This window comes from Sebastes umbrosus, chromosome 12 (genome assembly GCF_015220745.1).
Source record: "Sebastes umbrosus isolate fSebUmb1 chromosome 12, fSebUmb1.pri, whole genome shotgun sequence".
In the NCBI taxonomy this organism is placed as follows: domain Eukaryota; kingdom Metazoa; phylum Chordata; class Actinopteri; order Perciformes; family Sebastidae; genus Sebastes; species Sebastes umbrosus.
In genome coordinates, this window is record NC_051280.1 from 27,679,357 (window position 1) to 27,700,997 (window position 21,641).

The window sequence follows — 21,641 nt, forward strand, 5'->3', positions numbered from 1 at the left end:
TTGTTGGTAATTCTCTTCACCCCTTAATATCCTTTCCCTACATTACTCCTTCACTTTCTCATCATCTCTCAGCGGCTGCTGTCTCATCTCATTTGTGATTTCTCCCATTTTTTCTTGCATTCTCTCCTTTCGGTATCTACAGTATATCATCTTCCGTGCATTCATTCCCTTCCACCAGCCTTTCCCTCTTCATCCACAAACAATCCTATTTTGTAGAATTGCTCCAATTTGTGTTTTTGAGGTCCTTATGCGCCATCTTCTCTTTCTCTCCCCATCTGCTCAACTATCCTCCATCTCTAAATCTGTCTTTCATCCCAGTGATATCTTGTATCATACCTGCTAGAGCCTCGCCTTCACCATGCCCGCCATAGTCAACCTCCTCTTCAATGTCGTCTCCACCAACACCACCATCTCCTTCACCGTGGTGCTGCCCCTGGTCAGCCTGGTGTCTCTCCTGGTGGGGGTCGGAGGTCACCTCCTGCTGTGGCTGGTGCTGGTGAGGAACCCCCGCACTCGCTCCAAGCCGAGCTCCGTCCTGCTCCTCAACCTCAGCCTGGCAGACCTGGGTGCCCTGCTCACCCTGCCCTGCGTCCTTCTGAGTGCTAGTTTCCAGGACTGGCAGCTCGGCGGTATGACCTGCGTCCTCCTGGGGTTCATGACGTCGGTGACAGTGGGAGTGGAAATCTTCAGCCTTGCAGCGTTGTCGGTGCTGAGGTATCGTATTGTTGCGCCGCGGACGAGACCAGCTGCAAGCCTGACACAAGTGTGAGTATGTATGTCTTAAAAGATAAGAACGGTGATATCATTAATTTGTATTTATGGTCAACAAATTCCATAAAACCCCTAAAAGCAATAATGAATTGATCTATACCAGGGGTCGGCAACCTTCTTGAGATTAAGTGCTATTGTTAATCCAAGGCTTAAAATAGTCTCCAACGATTGCACTACTTAATTGCGCTACCCAGCAGTTTTAGTAAATAATTCAGTCTTTTTAAAAAATAAGATCTTTTTCAAATTTTACACATAATGACTGTAAATATTCTACAGATAGAAATGTGATTGTGACACAGTGAACAAGTCGCTTCAGTGATCCTCTCATCTAGCCAGTTGTCGGAATGCATGACAATGATGCCGGAGTAAAACCCAGAGGCAGTAAAGTAAAGAGGAGGCTTAAATAAAACAGGTCAATGTAGACATTATAGATCAACGTTATGATGAATTGTTGGCTAATCCTATCAAATCAAACTTGCACTATCCTTCCGATAAGACCCAGGTCTATATATTCTTGCAGTATTGACCTATTTCTACTAGCACAGATGTGATCCTCCTGCACAACTGGTAAACCTATGCTCTGTCTCTTCCACAGGTTATGGGTTGTTGCAGCCATTTGGCTGATCTCAGTAACCATGGCATTACCCAAGGTCACCTACATAGACTTTGATGGGGGTTGCACGTGGGCGGTCGGCCGAGATGAGTGGCTGTCATTCCTGGTCCCCGCTTTCCTGGTTTATTACGTGGCCCCCCTCCTCTGTATCGCTGTCAACTGTGGCCTCATCATCTCTCACCTCCACGGCTGCAGGGGCACGCTGGCCGCCGACAGGCGCAACAAGAAAGCCACCGCCCTGCTGATCGGCTCAACGCTGGTTTTTGCAATCAGCTGGTTGCCGTATTATGCTCTTGAATTTGTCAATGTCATGTCCCCGTTTGTTAGCTCAGCAGCTTCTCCCATCAGCAGATTGGGGCGTAAGCTATTGTCAACTTCATCATATTTGTCATCCACCTCGCCCGGGCCAAGCCAGGAAACCGAGCCAAGGGTGTCCTTGCTGTGGGAGGTGGCGTCCCTGACGGCCATTTTCTTGGTGTGTCTGGCTCCTTGCTGGAACCCGCCCCTCTACTTTCTGTTATCACGTCCAGCCGTTCGTCAGCTCCGAGCTCTGTTGCCTTCCTTCTTTCATAGGCACTTGGGAAAAAACCCCGTGAAGCGCTGGCGTATTGCTCCCGCTCCCCCCCAACGCCTGCCTCACCCTCAGCCTCCCGCGCACTCAATTACTCACCAAACTCTGACACACGGACTGACTCAGTAAAGTTAGTGCTCACTTACAGATCCCCATGATACTATTTCCCCATCACAAGAAAAACTGTACATCCAAATAAGTCACAACAACGCTCACATGCTGTTGTGTTTGTTTAGGTGCTTTTGCAACATTACAGTAAATGTGAAAAAGGCTCTTGGCAACAGCGTGTGAGCCTCTCAGATAGATGACAGTGTATCATAAAGAGAGCATTATGTGCCATAAAAACACAAGGTTTATATTCCTCATCATCGCAATGCCTGAGTCACTGAGCAACTCACTGTCCGCGCAGTGGGAGGAAAGCCTCCAATTCAAAATGATTGATGAGAATTTTTAGAGTTTATATCAAAGCACACACATCACCATTTTTCAAATCCAGGTCACTGAACTTAAAGAGACGTCTTCGGAGCCCCCCCACGCGGGACCTGAACCTGCAATCTTAACAGCCTTTTTCAGGCACTGAAGGACGTCTGCTGAGCCCGCATTGACTGACATAAACCATCCAAGCAAGCATAAATCAAATTCCCGATGGAGCTTTTAAAAAACCATCCCCGAACTGCAATAAAAAGAGCGTCTGATAAGTATGACATAAAGCATGTGCACAGTATGAAAAGGATGTTTCGAGGAACCTCCGTTTGGACGCCATTATATTGCATCTAGAAAGATTACGACAAGCAATACAACCTTGTAACCTTATCACTAAGCCGTCTGACAGAGCAAAAACACTTGGGGATACAGCGGGCCATGCCTGCCTCCTGGTTGCAGCATTATCTGAATTCAATGTCATCTCAATAACCTTGTGAAAAGAGGCCTTTTTGACTTATGGGAAGCATTAATAGAAGCTGTCTTGTTTTGCTCTGAGCTTGAGTGCGGAGAGGTGCTTATTAAATAGGGATTTGACACAAAGGATCACATCAGAAGATGACTGCATGGGAAAATGACTTCTTAACAAGTGGGGGCCATCTGCATCCAGAGTGGTTTAATATCACAATGTCATGTTCTTGCTTTGTTAGACAAATTGGCTGCGGACGAGTAATTGGATTTTTTTGTTGTCAGGCTATTCATATTAAGAGATGTGAAGCAGTGATTTCAATTTATTGGGAAGTCTGACTCACTTGAGCTGCCCTGAATTATTATATAATGGGTTTGTTTTGCAACTAAGATGGAAATTGCCTACATTTTTTAATCTCACAAGCATATTTTAAGCAATACTTCAACATCTTGGGGAACACACTTATTGGCTTTCTCGCTTAGAGATAGTACACATCAAATACATTTTTCCAAAAGATGTTTTCTGTAATTTTAAGTAGTTCTTATCACGCTGATGTACCTTCAGTTGTTTTTCTGATAAGTTTGGTTTTAATTTGTTATTTGATGCTATAAAAAGGACGTGTGATGTCATGATAGACAGCTGTGATTGACAGCTGCTCTGAGGGAAGCAGTTGGAGAGCTGGTAACTTTAACTTTCCATGACTGTCACAAGTCTGTAATAGAACATGTGTCAATAAAAGTAGATAGGCTATAGAGATATTATTGTTAGTTGTTGTGTCTTTCTAGCCAAACAGCTACCATGGTGCTAAAGTAGCAGCTAAGTGGCTCATGCTAGCAAGCTGCGGCCGTGCTCGGCTCGTGATTGGCTCGGGCCGCTGTGTGGGCGGGACTTCGATACCGCGGACTCTGGCTCCAAATGATGTCAAAATCTCAAGATGGCAGCTCCTGTATCCGGGATATTTTTAGCTTCATTCCTGTACAGTGAGAGGAAGTGGAGACGCGTCGTCCATCTATATATACAGTCTATGGACTGTACGCGAAATATGAAGCTCCAGCCAGCAGATTGTTAGTTTAGCTTAGCATAAAAACTGGAACCACGAGGAAACAGCTAGCTTAGCTCTGTCCGAAGCTAACAAAATCAGTCTAGCAGCTCATCCTTTAGTTCAGTAATTATCATGTTATATCTTATTTGTTTCATGAATTAATAAATACAATGTAAAACAAAGAGTAAAAACGACAGGATTATGTGCCAGACTATAGAGATGAGAAGTCCCGCCCCTTTCGGTGGACCACCATGAGACCTTATTTCGGAAAAAAATATGTACGGTAGTTAACGGCGAGAGACAAATATTTTTTTTATCCCGTTTGAGTTGCGTCAGGAATCACACATATGGTGTTTGTCAATTTAAAATGAATTTTGCAAGTCAAAAAAGTTGCAGTTTGACGTAAAAAATATAAAACTGTTGAAATACGTAATTAGAAAGACTATACACTCAAAAGTCACAACAGGTCTCGCTCATTCTTTCGGTTTCTGGCTGATAAATAGACCAGGAGTCGCTGGATAAAACACACCAGGTAAGATACGTTACATTTGTACGTGGAACAGAGCTAAGTTAGCTAGCCAGCTAGTGTTGGTGACGTATATTGTGCAAGATGAGAGATGTAGTTCACTGAGCAGTTTCACACAAAACTAAATGATGCTACGACAAACAATCTGTGACTTTCTTGACTTGCAAAATTAGATTTTAACAACAATTAACAAACATCATGTGTGTGTATCATGCTACAATTCAAATGGTCTCTATTTCTTGGCTGGTGCAGTAACTTCCTGGAGCCTCCGTCGTTTGTTTGTCTAACCTATCAATATAGCAAAAGACCTGTATAAGTAATAGTTGTCCAAAGCAACTACACATGCTCATAATCGATTTCCACATACTCATAGTAGTCATCCTTCATGTTTCAGTACAGTTTCATTTCACCAGATGGCAAAAAGTAATTCACTTCCAGTGGTGTCATTATCATGATCTGTGGATGTCAGGCATAGGACCACGATAAATACATAATCTCTGACCTTGCGGTGACAGCCATAAATCGTACCATGGTTACCTCTTGACCTCCTGACATCTCCCAGGCTGCACCGCTGCACATTCTAATGACAGACCGCAGTGTTTCCTTCGGGAAGGAGCAGGCAGCGTTTTCGTCGATACCGTCTTGGTGGCTAATGAGAGCTCTTATCTCTGTCATCTGTCTGTGCCGTGATCCTCTCACGCAGAGCGAGGCACTATAGCGAACTCCGATGTCCTGATGAGACTTAATTAAGTCTGCAGATTAGTGAAAGCTTAAAATATAAGTCACGCTCAGCAGGCCCATTGAGAGGATCCTTCCCATTTCCAGTCGGAGAGTTCACTGAGCCCCTCACGTGTCTATAGGCCTGTTGTAGTTTTTAAAAACAGTGAGATCAGCCAGCTAAGATCAGCGGTGAGCAGAATGGGCTGGGAAATAAGAGAGGAAATTAATACCCAAAGCATTCAGGAGATGGTTAGTGTAACTGAGTTGACTCCTCGTCCTCTAGATGGGCATTTTAGAGAGGTATTGATTCTTTGAATGTGACAGCAAGAACGAACACTTACCACTTAATAGTCCTAAGAGGATGTCAGGTCATTCACTGTCATGGAACACTATTTAAATCCCACAGGGAGGATCTGTTTAATACAAAGAGCTATAGAGGAGTAGAGATCCACAAATAAGCCTTTAGCCAAGCAGCATGTTTACACCGTATGATTGACTCTCTGTTCCTCTCAGCAATATTCCTACTACTGTATTTGTTAAATTGGAAAAGCAGGAGGAACACAATGTTTTTTTTCATGTTACCTTTCCTACATTTTCAGAATGCATGTATATTATTAATCTGTGTGAAAGCGTCTTTCATCTGACTCCAATTTTTGTTTTTGTTCAAGAGGAAAATTCACTGTACTTCAAAGGGAAACAATAGTTGGCAGTGTATTTATTTTTTGTAACGGTTTTTGATTATGCTTAATGTGGCTTTGGTTCAATTTTTGTAAAAACACCTGCTTTATGATCATTTAATGTTGAGACAAAATAAACCTTTGAACTTCTTAGTTGTGAATTTTGGAACTTTTAAGTTGCATTTTTGAAGATAACTCATCTTAACAGTAGAGTCAGGATCTTTGCTTTACATAGAACAGGAACACCCAGTAGCCCAGTAGCTACTTTTTTGCCCAATAACTTTATTGTCCTGTTTGTTTCAGTCAAATCAGTCACCATTGTTTGTGACTTTGATGAAACAAGTGGGACAAACTAAGCTAAGTAATTGCTAAGTGATACATTAAAGGTCCCATATCATGCTAATTTTCGGGTTCATACTTGTATTTTGTGTTTCTACTAGAACATGCTTACATGCTGTAATGTTAAAAAAAACCTTTATTTTCCTCATACTGTCTGTCTGAATATACCTGTATTCACTCCCTGTCTGAAACGCTCCGTTTTAGTGCATTTCAACAGAATTGCAACGGAATTGCATTGCTAGGCAACAGCTTGGGTCCATGTTTACTTCCTGTCAGCTGATGTTATTTACTGCAACAGGAAATAAACTGGGACACATTTAGAATGTTTATGTATAAAACCGTGTAATGGTCTAAATATTGTATATTTGTGACATCACAAATGGACAGATATCCTAACAGCTTGTTTCAAACGCACAATTTCTGAATACGGACTGTGTGTATTTCTCCATATATTGAGCGTTTTGATAGTTTAACAGTATTTATAAAGCACTTATACCTGCTTTATATTGTAAAAGACATGAAAATCTCACTTTTTACAATATGGGACCTTTAATATAGCAATTTGATTTTAACAAAGCTAGCTAGCTTTCTAGCAAGCAATTCAACATCCTGTGATGATAATAATGTAATGATGCTGGTAGTGATAGTGTTAATTCTCTTTTTTAGCTTCATAGTATGATTTTGAAGGAAGGAGCTGCCTCAGATACTGGAGACAAATCTCGGGTATGGCTGTTCTTTATGTCGCTCATCACTCTCCCTCTGTATGTGTTGTAATCCGAGCTTCTCTGTGCTTTGTTTACATAGCCGGGCCGGCTAGTACATGTTCGCCGCGGCTCTGCAGTGCTCTCATAGAGCGGTTACAGCTGATAACGCCATCCCGTCCAACGGCGTTGTTCCGGAAGCGTAGCGCCTACCCTCTGGTTCCCCGTCAGGTAAGCACTGTTAGCTCATCTTGGACAAAAGTGTTGATAATGCTGGTGCATGAAAATCATAAAACAAAGTTATAATACAGTATTCAATAGTGGAAAAGTAGATACTTTATCTTATACTTGTCTAAAATGTTTAACATGCTAACTTCTACTAACTAATGGATAATAACCTACTGCTTAATGATGTTTGGTATCCTTATGTTAAACTATGCCAATGTTTCTTAGCATACTACAAGTTAACTTTGTCACTCATGAGACCATATAGGGCAGTTTTTGTCTCAGGATAATGGGTTCCTAAATAAAACTATGAAAGAAGATCAGTTATCTGGTCACCAAAGGGAGTTCTGAATCAATATAGATTGATTGAATTTATTGATTTATTGATTCAAGATTCTGGTTACACAACATATGACCCCACAAGGACATTAAATATTCACACTGCAAGTCATAAATAAATCTGAGCCAGAGAAATAGGCTTCTTAACATTACTGGCAAGTAGCATTTCACTGCTTTGGGCCTGTAAGTCAGAGAAAAAGTAGAGCACTCTCATTCATGCTGGATTCATTTCATATTAAAGATAGTAGTTGTGAGCACTCTACTTGCAAAAAGTCAGTCAGTGCAACTTCTAGTGTCTACAGTATCACGTACCATGTTTCTAACAGTAAGTCAATGAGTAATGCAACATCCATGGCAAAATGGGAGTTTGTTTGGAGGAATGGCAGACCATGAAAAAGGGAGATCAGACAAAAAGTATAAGAGTTTGCAGAAGGCAACAGAAAGCATTAAAAAAATGTGATGTTTAATGGTAGTGCAGGCATAACCTTGGCTTGGAGACTAACAACATTAAAAATGCACCACCAATGACAGCAAGGACATCACTAAAAGCATCATGCGTCATTGATAAAGAAGGTTTTTATGCTTATGGAGAACCTTTTTCATATTCTTCAATCAGTCTACAATATAACTCTTAAAAACCTACAGCGACAGACGATTTTGTTCCCCCAATTTCAGAGTCCAGTCACTGAGAGCCGTTAAATTGGAGCGAGATACGACCAAAAATGGTTTACTCTCTGGGGCAGAATGTGACTTGATGTGTTATGGGAAGCTGATTTTATTTCTCACTTATTTGACAGATATGATCTGGAGCTGAGATGTTGTCGGTTCTAGGAGGAGTTTTGTAAATAAATTGAACCAATGAATTTTTCCACTGAGAGTGCCAGTTACCGATACACACAGTCACAGAGGGGTGTTACGTTGGCAGCACTGGTGATGGACTCGATAGCTGAGTGACCACAAAACATCCGGTCACTCACAAACATCCCTTCCTGCAAACTGCCTTCATGATTTTTATGCCTCCATGCCGATGACCGTCGTGGCTAGAGGCATTATGTTTTCAGGTTGTCCGTCTGTACGTACAATGTCTGTCCGGTCCATTCTCGTGAATGTAATATCTCAGGAATGCCTGGAAGGAATTACCTCAAATTTGGCACAAACGTCCACTTGGACTCAAGGATGAACTGATTTGATTTTGGTGGTCAAAGGTCACTGTGACCTCACATCTGTCCCATTTTTGTAATATCTAAGGAACGCCTTTTGCGAATTTCTTCAAATTTAGGACAAATGGTGGTCAAAGGTCACTGTGACCTCAAAAAACACATTTTTGGCCATAACTCAAGAATTCATATGCTATTTATGACAATTTCACACAAATATCTAAAAGGATAAAATGATAAAGTGATGACATTTTGGACAGACATGGATGTAAACTGCAACTTGACTGGTTAGTCAGGGGTGTTAGGAAGCCTGACCAAAGTGGCTTAGAGTGTAGGAGGCAGACTTGGGTAGCTTTGTCCAGTTATGAAGCAAAAAGGTGTTTTATTTACGGTGTCACCATGCTACATGTGTATCAAAAGATATATACAAACAGTTAACTCGGCTTTAACTGAATAAAACTCAACTCATGATAAAAATAACTTATAGTAACCAAACTTCTCGTGCACACAGCTACACGCTGACGTCCTTCTCCCGTACCAGCCCAAAACAAATGCTTGTATAGACCCCTCAATCACCAAGAGCCACTCAGCAGCAGGCCGTACCATTCTCACAGGAAACCCAGAACCTTCTCTGAAAAGAGATGACTAATGAAGTCGGTAATTCCCACTAAATTAGAACTAAAACGCTTTCACACACATCCCTACATAAAATACATTTGCAACCATGATTAAACTGATCACAATACAGATACGTAACTCGTTTACCCAGGAAATGAGGGGTGAAAGAAGGGAATTAGATTTATTCAACACAGTGAGGCATACGGCTTACTAATTAAACACTGGTATCAGTTTGGTACTCGGTATCGGCCGATACCCAAAGCCCAGGTAATGTGATCGGTATTGGGACTGAAAAAGTCGGATCGGAGCATCCCTAATAAAAGTAACCCAAGAGAAATCGTAAAAGAAGAGAGGCATACAGACCATACCACCATAATCTTCATGTGAAAACTCTGTGCACTGCCCCTTTAAATCCTTCATAAAAACTTAATACTGGTCATTTGAGGTAGTGGGGGAGCACAATAAAAACCTCCTTCCTCTGTTCCAACATTCACAGGCACCTTCTCCAAGAGGCTTCTCTCTGCCTCCCTCTGGCGGCCACTTCACCTCTCAGAGACACTTCCTCTACCGTCAAACCGGGGAGGAAATACACCCAGACCTGCCGGTGTTTGACCAAAAGCACATAATTTGAAAGAAGCTGTGCATCTGAGTTGATTTTCACACACACTGGATGCACCCTCACCCTCACCATCCTTCACCCTCTCCCTCCAACCTCCAACCCAACCCCATTGGAAGATCACTCTCACTGAAGCCCCCACCCACCAACCAAAAACACACTTTGCAGGAGAGAGAGAGAGAGGAGGAGAGAAAGAGAGAAAGAGAGAGAGAGATGCAGGTATTAACTGGAGGTGGAGAGGGAGGCGCACTGACTGCTGACCGTTGGGAAGCCAAAAGGACAAGAGGAGATGTGTTGTTGTGCTGATGGGCTTCTTTCTTTCTTTCTTCCTCCCATAACAAGTCGCTTCTTGTTCCAAACGGAGACGCAGGTGTAGCCTCTTTATCCTCCTCCAGCCTCCTCCTCCTCCTCCTCCTCCTCCTACTACTACTACTATACCTATCCCCAGTTTTTCTCCATGCGCCGCACCTCCTCTTTCAAGTCACCAGAGGAGGATTTGTACGCGCCGGAGTGTGGAAGAAGAATAACATCATCATGTTCACTGAGATGAGGCGCGTCTCTTTTGTGCGCCGTCTGTTACCGCCGCTGTGAATGAATGTGATGCCGGCAGAGGCGGTTACAGCACTTGTTCCATAAAGAGAAAGACTTCTTGATAACCATGGCTGACCAGGTAAGGCGAAAACATATTTTTCCACCTTTATATACCTTAAACCCACCTCGTGCACTCTGCACAATAGACTCCACACAGCAGGTATATGACTACACACACCCTAAACCATCTAACCATTGTTTTTTATTCCTGTCACACTATCTCTGTGTGTGTGGGGGGGAATTCAGTTTTGGAATTTGGAGCATTTTTTTTTCCATCTTTACTCCAGCATGTATTCAATAGTGACTTTTATAGTAACCCTCATAGTATTTTTTTACGCTCTATATCTATATGCATCTCTCTCTCTCTCTCTCTCTCTCTCTCTCTCTTGGTGGTCCATTTCATTCCTCAGATACTCCAGATTGATTTATAATGAGCCGAATACAGTAAACATGGTTTGGAAGAACCAAAGTACAGCAGAGATAACTAGAGCTGCAGCTGGTAAAGAAGCAGCAGCAGCAGCAGCAGCAGCAGCACACTGTGTAATTGGGCTGCAAAGGACGCAAGAATAAAAACACTGCCTGTAGTATTAATTTTGTATTGTGCTCTGTTGTTTGCCCTAGTTTTCTTGACAGCCTGGTGCGAGAGAGAGGGAGATTAACCCTTGACACACAGGCTCAGCCCCTGGTCAGAGTTTCCTGTCTCTGCATGTACAGCTCCCCTGAGCGCGCGCTGACAATAAAGGCCATGCTTAATTGATTAGCTCGTTCAATTAACCTAATTGAGCTACCCGAGTGAGCCTCTGTGAATGATGTATGGGTGTGTGTTTGAGAGAGAGAGATGGAGATGGAGCATGTGTGTGTTTGAGCTGCTACATAATTGTCACAAGCAGCCACACCTCAACTGCATGTATGAGAAATAATTATTATACTGTGCTATACTATTACTAAGTATGCTACTAAGTATACTGTAATGTACTATATTATACAACAATACACTACACCATACTATGTTGCAGTGCATCTCATACGTAACACTATTGTCTACTAGCCTACTATACTATTCTATGTTATACTGTACTTTATGATACTTAACTATACTATACTTTACGATACTATATTATACTTTACAATAATATTATATATTGTACTGTACTATACTATCCTATTCTAAATTATGCTGTACTATACTATTCTATATTGTACTGTACTATACTATACATTTCATATTACACTGTACTATACTATACTTTACTATACTAGTATATATTATACTGTACTATACTAAAGCCTACTATTCTATACTGTACTATCTTATACAACAATACAGTACACAACACTACACCATACTATGTTGCAGTATATCAAATACACAACACTATTGTATACTATACTATACTGCACTACACTACACTACACTATAGTATAGTATATAGCCATATACTGTACAATACTATACTATACTTCACTACACTATGCAGTTCAATACTACACTACATTACACTATATTATAACATATTTCCATATATCATATCTGTACATCACATTCTTTACATCACTATACTGTACCACACAATACTACATTATACTACACAATACTATATCACATTACATAATACTTTGCTATATTGTATTATACTACACTACACTACACTATAGTGCACCATGCACTACTATACTATACAAACTAAATTACACTGTATATTGGAACTAATGCTATACTATACTGATTTTACAATAGCCAATTTAAAGGATGTTCTAAAAACAAAGAAGAAGCATGAAATGTCTATGCTACGGGAGACGATGTTACCAGTTTATTAGGTACACCTGTAGCTAGAATCGAATGCAGTTCAATACAACAGCCCTGAGAGAAATCCAAACTCTCTGACATTTCTAATCTCTAGTTTTAGTTGACACAGTGTCAGAGACGTGTTCATTCAGTTTATTGTCCTTTGTGAGACTTTCCTCTGTGGTGGTGCTGAATTGGATTGCATTATATTCTAATGTGTTCCTGTTATTGTGTCAGTACCCTTTAATTAAGCGGCGATACTGTACTTAGCTTTGCCACAGGCAGACGCTGGGCCATAGCAGCCCAGGGGTGCCGCTGGAGCTAGATTAATTGCTGTATTAATATTGATGAGGGTCTTCTGTGGTTGACCTGCTGTGGCTGCTAACACACACTATTATGCACATGCACGAACACACTTTTCTCAGCAAAAACTATTGTTCCAGAGAGACAGCTTTCTTTTTTTTTCTTTTTTTCTCAGTAACTAGGGAATGAGATCAAGACTTTATGTTTCTGACCCATTTTCTTGTGAAGTCATGCGGAGGTCATTATATGTACACTGTACAGTATATAGAGCCACCACCTGACAGCACTTACACTCGCATTACACACACAGCTGCAGCCTCTTTTCCTCGGTCCCTTGTGTTTCATACTCTACCTCTTCCTCTTCTTCTCCTCTCCCTGTGTGTCCTCCTGCTGTCTTTTAGCATCTTCTTATCTTCTGTCATTCTTTCAGCAGCTCGACCGGCCCTGTTGTCTCCCTCATCTCACAACCCCCCACGACTGTCTCCCTCCTCCTCTCTTAGGTTTCCCTTTGACATGTTCTGCATCCTCATCAGCATCTTTCTCTCACACCGCCACTTATCTGACTCACCTCCACTGTTATCACCTCCCTCCTCTTTACACACATAGACACACACAGTGAAGACACCCTTCCCCCATCCTTCAGTGGTAACATTTACCAGAATAGACAGTGTTACAGGTAAATCTGCAGCCTGTTTTGGCCTCTTGGACTATTTGTACTGTAAGTACTGTTTTCCTTTCTAGACTTACACTAGCTGTTTCTTTGTTTTCTGTCTCTTTATCATTCTAGTACAGTATGTTTCTCACCACGGCGCCCCCCCTCCGGCGTGGAAGCACACCCCTGCCCCTCAAACACCAGCTGCGGAGGGAAGAGGCCGTATCTGAGGACTGTGATTGGATCCCGGGCATGGAGGAGCCTGCCATGTTGCCTATCAGTGGCACAGCGGTGCCTCGGGATGAGTCCTTCAGCCAATCAGCAGCCGCCCAGTTGGCTTACCACAGCCACGGCGGGGCATTGAGGATAGTGTTACTGGGACAGAACGGCGTGGGCAAGACGTCGCTAGCCTTATCTCTGGCCGGGCAGTCGGACAGATCCCTCTCTATAGACTCTGAGACGCAAGCATGTGGTAAAGACTTGGATAGGGATTGGTGGAGTGTGTCTTTGTGTGTATGTGCACCTGTGTTAGGACTGGCAAACCTTTGTGAATTGGTCTTAAGGGTTAACTTTAGAAACGCTTCATTTAGACGCTTACGACGTTATGTGCTGGCAAATGGCCACAGAGCAAGACCAGCTGTTTCCCCCCATCTTTAGGCTAAACTACGCTATCTGGCCGCTGGCTTTAACTACATTTTTAGCGTGCAGACATAACAGTTTATTGATAGCATTGGCAGGGCCATGCTAGTTGTTTCCACCTATTTTTGGTCTTTATGGTATGCTAAGCTAACCAACTATGCACACTGGGTCCGGTGCCAATTATCCACGTTGTCGTATTCCAATTTTCGTCAATGAGGCCAAATGAGTTTCCTCCTAATTAGTGCCCGTGTCCACTCCACACCACAAAAACCTATCCAGACAGAGAAGGTCTAAGGGGAAAATGTTATCTACACAATACATAAACTAATCAGACCCCAATTTTTATGCTTCCGTGACCAACATATAAAATTAGCAAGTGCATATCAGCTACATCACCATCTTCATCGTATCACAACTGCTGGTCTCAAGCCATATTTTGTCCTTTATGTGGTTGTTGAGGTAGTACTGTTTGTCGTATATTATTGGTTGTTGAAAAGGGGACGGATCATTGTTATTCCGAAACACCAATAGTCCGAAAAATGTTCCATTGGACAAAAAAAAAGCCCATTTGTTCGACAGTCTGTTACCCTGAAAACAAACGCCCTTTGTTCCAAGGCTCCAAAAATACACACTCTCCGTGCAACAAACAGAAGCACATGGCTAATTATTATGCAGAATGACAGCGATCAGTTTTAACAAAGGATTTCATTGGTCAAACATTTATTTCCGCAGGCAGAAATCTGCTGGAATCGATGTCCATCCGAATATTTTTGCCCCCGCACAAATGTTCTGCAGGGATGTGTGAGCATTCATAAGAACCAGAACCAGAAAATCAGTTATCATACATTTCCGTGCAAAATCCGTGCTTGGTGTGAAACGGCTTTAACTCTCGGCAGGAAACCAAATAACGTATTTTCCCTTTAAAGCTGCTAAAAACAGCCTTGCTTCTGCCTCTTGTCAGTCAATAGGCCTGTCTGTCATACAGCTCACTGCAACACAGAACATAATCAGCCCTAGCCCTCAACCAGCCAATCAATGAGTCAGTGTCACTAAGAGACGACTAGTCCCCCTCATGCATAAAGCTGACTTGCCCCTGACTCACGCCATACAGTATTCATTACTGCCCATGTAGTACACTCGGATTCATGCATCATAAATGGACAGAAAAAGCACTTCCACCCAAGGAGCTTGTAGGCCAACATGTTTCCATGATGACACTCTCATCCGCATCCCAAATTTTTCGAAGTGCTAAATTATTCTATGAGCTACACGTCAAAATCGCAAAGTGTAAAAAAAACACTAATCAACACCTATTTAATTAACACTTTTTTGACCAGATGCTCTGGCAACACATCAGCTCTGTAAGTGGGTTCACACCTCACCAATCAATACGTGTCCTCACCAAGTAATTACCAGTGAAAGACAGCAAGACCTGATTTAGTGTGCCTGTACCTTAAGATAGACATGTCATTCATCATAGTGGGTTATCTATGTCGAGCTATTTTGGGTTAATTTGTATTTTTTAAAAGCTGCCATGCAATTATAGGTAGGGCTTAGTGTATTGATACAGTCAAATGGTCAACAGCCGTTTTAAGTTTTACCTTTTTGACTTTGTAATCATAGATTTTCTTTCTAAATTAGAAAGAAAATCTTTTAATTCGCCGTTGTTTGTGGCTTTTCACGGGATTTGTTGACAATATATATATTGTCAACGGTGAATTGAAAGTGTTGTCTGTGTATAGCCTGATATATCATAAAACATGTCACACCATTGCACTGGGTGACATTCTCCTTCATTAAGACGATAGAGAAGATGATTTTGGATCAATCCCACACACACCCTCCTGCTGCTGTAATAACTTTCACTAAATGAATATTGATCCGCCGCTGAAAATAGTCCCCAACAAATATACTATTTGCTCCTGTTGGAGTAGCCTTTGCTAAAAACTATAGTACCCAGCTTTTTTAGGAAATTACTGAGTATTTTTGAATGACAAAAATATTTATCTGTGCCCCTCTTTTTAAATGATTTACACGTTCAGTAGGACCAAACAGGCTTTGAGCTGAGTGCCAGTGATGCGATAGAGTAGTCGGAAAGTGTTGAAAAATGGGCTTAAAACATTGTTGACTTTGGTTTTCTTTTCGTGGGTTTTGTTGACGTATTATATCACTAGGCGTATCCTTTAAATTGGAGTACAAAAATGTCTAAATAAGAATGTCCTCATAAAGATAGGGAGCAGATGTCGGAAATGGGTTGCAGGGAACACTTTCCAAACACGTCAGTTGGCCACATAACCCAAATTAAACATCTGCACGAAACTGATTAAAAGGTGTCTTGAGTAGGTCAAGGACATTTTTTAAGCCCTAGATTCTTTTCTCAACATTTTCAGGCAGCAGCTAAAACCACTGACATTTCACTTTAGTGAATATTGCAATAAATTTAACTGCCACAATGTATACTGTTATGTTTCAATATATAGTGCTCCTACTGTTTTTATGTCAGTGTGGTGTTTATTATTGCACTCTGTGTGCTGATGTATGTAACATGTGTGTTTGCTTGCAGGTGAGGGATACGAGAGCTCAGTGACCGTCGACGACGAGGACAGCAAAATCATAGTTTTCGACAACTGGAAACAGGTGAGTTACTGATTGTTAGTTTCACGCCTCACAGTCACTCTGTCACTTCTTTATCTCGTACGGTTTAGACCGACTGCCTGTGTTTTTGTGCTCTGGTGACCTCCATCTCTCTAAGCCACCATTCACTTCTGATTTGACATTCATTGCCTGCTGATAAGAAATGGAAAAAGTCATTTGTTCAATTTCTGTGATGGGCAAATTATTTTTGTGTATTCGACTGTAAAGAGTGTGTGTGTACCTTCTTTAGCTTTTATGTGCACAAGTGTGTGTCTGTGTGTTACGCTGTACAGGGAATCCTGCAGGAGCAGCTGTGCCCACTGTACTCGAGCTTTTTGAAGTTCTCTCATTCGGAAAAGTGGAAATCACTCTCATTATCCTTACTTGTTCCAATCCAAATCTACAGTTAAAGGAAACGTGTAGTATTCAGGGGGGATCTATTGGCAGAAATGGAATATAGTATTAAGAAGTATGTTTTCTTCAGTGTATAACCATCTGAAAATAAGAATGGTTGTGTTTTTGTTACCTTAGAATGAGCCGTTTACAGTATATACGGAGCGGGTCTTCTTCACTGAGCCGGCTGCCATGTTTCTACAGTCACCCGATTCGACTGTTATCAGGCGTTATCAATCGCTGTAAGCACCATAGATGTGGGTCATTAGGGCCCTACTACACCTACTACGTTGTAAAAGTGAAAGCAAAACTTAAAAACAACACTTTCTAACATGTTAAACTGAATGAAACGTCACGTTTTGAACACAAACAAAAAGGATTCTTTAGGTTTAGGCAACGAAACTACAACTTCTTTAGGTTTGTGTCCCATCCATCGTCCCCGACCTCCAACCCTTATAGAGTTTCACACTGTCTATACTACAGTGCCTGACTTCGCTTCTGCTCCCGTCATAATTACTACGGTCGCTAGAGGTCGCTGTTGCATTCTTTTATACCTCCTTTCTGTGAGCTATCATGTGAATAGATGATAAAAACCTACTAGTGGGTGTAGTAGGCCCCTATTGACCCACATCTATGGGGCTTATAGCAACTAATAACGCCTATTTAACAGCCTGACAACAGTCTAATCGGCTGCTACTGTAGCCAAGAATGGAAAAACCAAACACTGGCTTTAGGGCCACTCGCGTTTTTGTTTCAGTTGGTTGCAATTTGCAACCTCACCACTAGATGCTGTCAAATCCTACACACTGCACCTTTAACAAGAACATTTTGTTGAGGGCTGAAATGTCTGCGGTTCAACCGTTTGAGCGGAACAGTGTGAGTGAGTTAATATGACCCTGTGGCGATGGGCTTTTGAGCAGGAAAAACTTGAGCTGCAGCAGGCAGCGGCAGAGAGCAGTAACCGCTTGTCAAAAAGCTCCTCGTCACAATGAGGACATTGTGTGAAATCAAAAAGCATGCAGTCATTAATGCCTATTAATAATGTGATGGAACGGTCGAGCACTCTAATTAGTGTGTAGGGGGGGATCATCTCTAATGCAGCTCATTGCAGATGTCCGCCCGGCCTTCAGGGGCTCCCCCCGTAAGGTTAAATTATTCACACGCAGCTACATGTAGCTCTGGGGAACTCCGCCGAAAAGCTAGATCATTTCTTCAATTCCTCACTTTTCCTGTAAGCTCTCTCCTCCCTTTTCACATCCCCAATTTGTGTTGCCCTTCCTTCCTGCAGCTGTCATCATTTCCAAATCTCACTGTCCATTCACTCTCTTTGTTGCTTTCTTTTTTGTGGCGCTCGCTCACCCCTCTCCACTGGCCCTTTTCTGCCGCGGTTAAATCTCGCCGAGAGTTAATTACATTTGTTATTCTGTGCGTGTTAATGTGAGGCAGGGCATTAAGGCTGAAGCAACAGACCCAGGCCAGCGGGAAGCTTGGAATAACTCCAGGGCCGTCAGCAGTTTGGGGGGAGGCTGAGAGATGACTGGACAGCGGCCCATATCATCCGCCAATTCAGGCTCATGTTTTTGTGATTTATTTGTTTGTGGCAATGCCCATGGATAGAAGACACACAAACACATACGAACTCAGAGTCAGGTGTGCAGACAGATGTTGTCCAGCTGCCTAACACATGTTGTGGCCTCGAACTGGCACATAATTTACCGCCATTCCCAAGAGGCAGGGGGCTGCAAGTGTTCTCCAAGGGGCACCCCAACCTACACCAAAGTTACCATGGCAACAAGAGACACACATACATTAGGCATATACGGGGCCGACTTAATCACTCACTCATGCATAAGATCATGCTAGAACAGTCAGCGTCCGACGCTGTTGGCTGTGGGGCCTCTTATGTTCTCTGGCCAGCCCGATCGGCGCCTCATCATTCCCTTGCGATACAAACTGCCAAAAAATGATGAAAAACTGTTACATTCACACTTATGCGATTGTTCCTTCAAGTGCTTTCTTGGCTTGACTCGCAGCTGATTGACACATGAAGGTCTAGCAAGCAGGAGCTGTAATCTTCTCAAATGCAGTGCGCACAACAAACCGCAGGTATAGAGCTTACCGTGAGTTCAGAAGTGTATACTGTACGTTGACTCTGCCGACAGACGCGCGTGTGTACGTGTACACGCTGCATCTGTAAAACACACCAGCATACACATGCACAGAAAGCTGAGAGTCTGCTCAGCCAGACGCTGCGATGTTGTGAGTGTTGTTGACGTCACGGGGGGTTGGGTGGTTTAAATAAGTCATGCGTGTGCCCAAAATAGAAACACTGGCACACTTGGCCCTGACCTAGCCGGCCCATGCTGCCCTTCGACTTTTGACTGACTTTGGTTGTGTAATGTATCTCTTAAACAGCCAGACTGGGTTCTGCATGTAGGAACCAAGTGGAAGATTGAGGTCACTGAGGATCAGAGGGGCCTGCTCACCCTTTTCTTCTGTAATGTGTGTTTATCTGTCTCGGTGTCTGAAGTTATCCCGAGCTTGAGCCAGTCTAGGAGTTTCCATTATTATTTAATAGCTTGAAATTAAAATATTTATCAAATACAACCAAAAGGTGCAGCCTGATGCCTGTAAATAAAGTAGGCCAGTGATGTATATATATGTGTGTTTATGAGCGTGCAGTGAGGAGAATCTGCTGCTGCCCCCGCAGGACAGGCTCGTTTATTATGTTAAAGCAGGATGTAATTTGGAAGAAGATAATTGCTGCTTGACCACATTCTTTTGCCCGATTAGGAGGGAAGAAAAACATTGTTCCACCATCCAGTTCTCGGAACAGAGACAGCTTTTGGCGTTGTCTCCAGGGGGTTCCTTCCCTGGACGTTTTTCTCTTTCCTGTTTTGCAGCCTTATGAGAGTGGTTCTGGACTATTAACAGTTTCCCCATTTCTTGCCCTAATCCACATAAGCTATTATACTTTAGCAGTTTTGTTTGTTTTAGTCTCCACTGGGAGTCACAGCTCAGTTTATTTGTGTGGAATACTCCCTGTGTGAAGATCAAGAAATTGAAGAAATGGAGTTTTCTAGATCTGTGAGTTCTCCACCATCTGAGAACTCACAGAAAGCTTTGATTTTCTTCATAAAAGTAGACAGCTTAACCTACTTTGTTCTAATAGACGGTTGGCAGATGATTTAAGATAGGCCAGACAGCTACTATAAAGCGCCCGGGGAGCAGACTAGGCGTCCAGTGCTTTGCTCAAGGCATCGGCAGTGCCCAGGAGGCAAATTGGCATCTCTCCAACTACCAGTCCAGACCCCCTACTTGGTCGGTGCGGGGACTTGAACCGGAGACCCTCTGGTTCCCAAGCCAAGTTGGCCGAGTTACTGCCGCCAGTATGGAGCTAGAACAGAGACAGTACATTTTGGCATATAAAATAAATAATTGGCATTAGAAAAAAACTTGGAAAAAGTAAACATTGGCTTTGACACACTTGGATTTGAAAAAAGTTGTATTGGCACTGAAAGAAGTGTTGGCACTGAAAAAAGTTCCACTGATTTATAAAACGCAGGCGTTCAAAAAAATAGTTTTATTTTTTTGCATTCTGATTTTTCCTTCATGTCACTCTTTTTTCGGTGTCATTCGTTTTTTACGCTGACAGTTTTTTTCAATGAGTGGTTTTCACTTTAAACTTTCTGTCCCCGTTTGGCATAGAGGGCAAGGAAGGAGAGCGGGATTTACATCAAGTTGGCATTCTAAAGAGTGAGCGCCACTCTGCCCGACCAGCACGACCACACATATACGGTAATGTCTTCCACAAGTTCACCTCGAACTGACTCTGAAAAAAGAGTGACATGAAGGAAAAATCTGAAGATTTGTCATCGAAAACCAAAACCGAATGCAAAAAAATATGAAAATAATATAAAATAATTTGTAATTCCTGTGTTTTATTTTACAGTGGAACTTTTTTTCAGTGCAAATACTTGTTTCAGTGCCTATAATACTTTTTCCAATCCAACTGTTTCAATGCAAATGTTTCCTTTTTCAGTTCAAGTTTTGTGTATATAATATTTATTTTAATAATATTTGCGTATAATATATTTTTTGTCAATGTCGTTGCTCAGTCTCATGACATAAATTCTTGCTAATAAATGTTAACATAAGCTGTACAATTGACATTCATGGGCCAGCTGTCTAGCATGCCAGCCGATGTAAACATCAAATTTCAAAATGTGCCTTTCAACTTAATTGTCATCAGTAAGTGTCACTCTTCTATACAATCATAATACTTCAGGTTTCAAAACTCATTATTTTGCCGCCATTTCATGATTTATTCAGCTCATTTAACCTCAAAGTCAGAAGAGCAGCGAGGCAACGGGTAAAGAGGCACAACCTGATTGATCCTCCTGCGTGCACTTCAAAGAGTAAAGATAAAAATACAGTAAAACCTGCAAAAGAAATGCAAATAACTTAATGCGATACTTGTGTCCTGGAGGGAAATCCTCGTTTATCTTCCCTCCATAGGGGGGGTCAGAGGTCAACTACAGAACAGCATCCCTGAAACCGGTAGGGAGTCTGGGATTTGCTAATGAACACTTTAGCAGGGTGGAGGCTCCACATGCCTTCATATCTAAGCCTGAATCTGGGTCATGCAGGGACACTCACCACACCACCCTCCTGCGTGTGCGTGTGTGTGTGTTTGTGTGTATGAGGTGGTTGGTGGTCATGGCATGCAATAGACTGCATGTTGCACCATGTCTGTGCTGTGATGTCAGCGGCATTCGGTGATGATGTGGTCACTCGTGGTCACTCGTGGTCATTGGTGCTCGGCTTACGCAGTGCTTT

General features: G+C 42.3%; 1 protein-coding gene across 1 annotated transcript in view; it reads left to right on the forward strand.

Moving 5' to 3' along the window:
• The first annotated feature begins 9,702 nt into the window (after positions 1-9,702).
• rem2 (RAS (RAD and GEM)-like GTP binding 2) overlaps positions 9,703-21,641 on the forward strand; it is a 31,014-nt gene continuing 19,075 nt past the window's right edge. Inside the window, exons 1-3 of the mRNA XM_037788646.1 lie at positions 9,703-10,474; positions 13,272-13,608; positions 16,339-16,412. Of these exons, the coding sequence (XP_037644574.1) occupies positions 10,463-10,474; positions 13,272-13,608; positions 16,339-16,412 (423 nt within the window). The 5' untranslated portion in view covers positions 9,703-10,462. The remainder of the gene's footprint in view (positions 10,475-13,271; positions 13,609-16,338; positions 16,413-21,641) is intronic.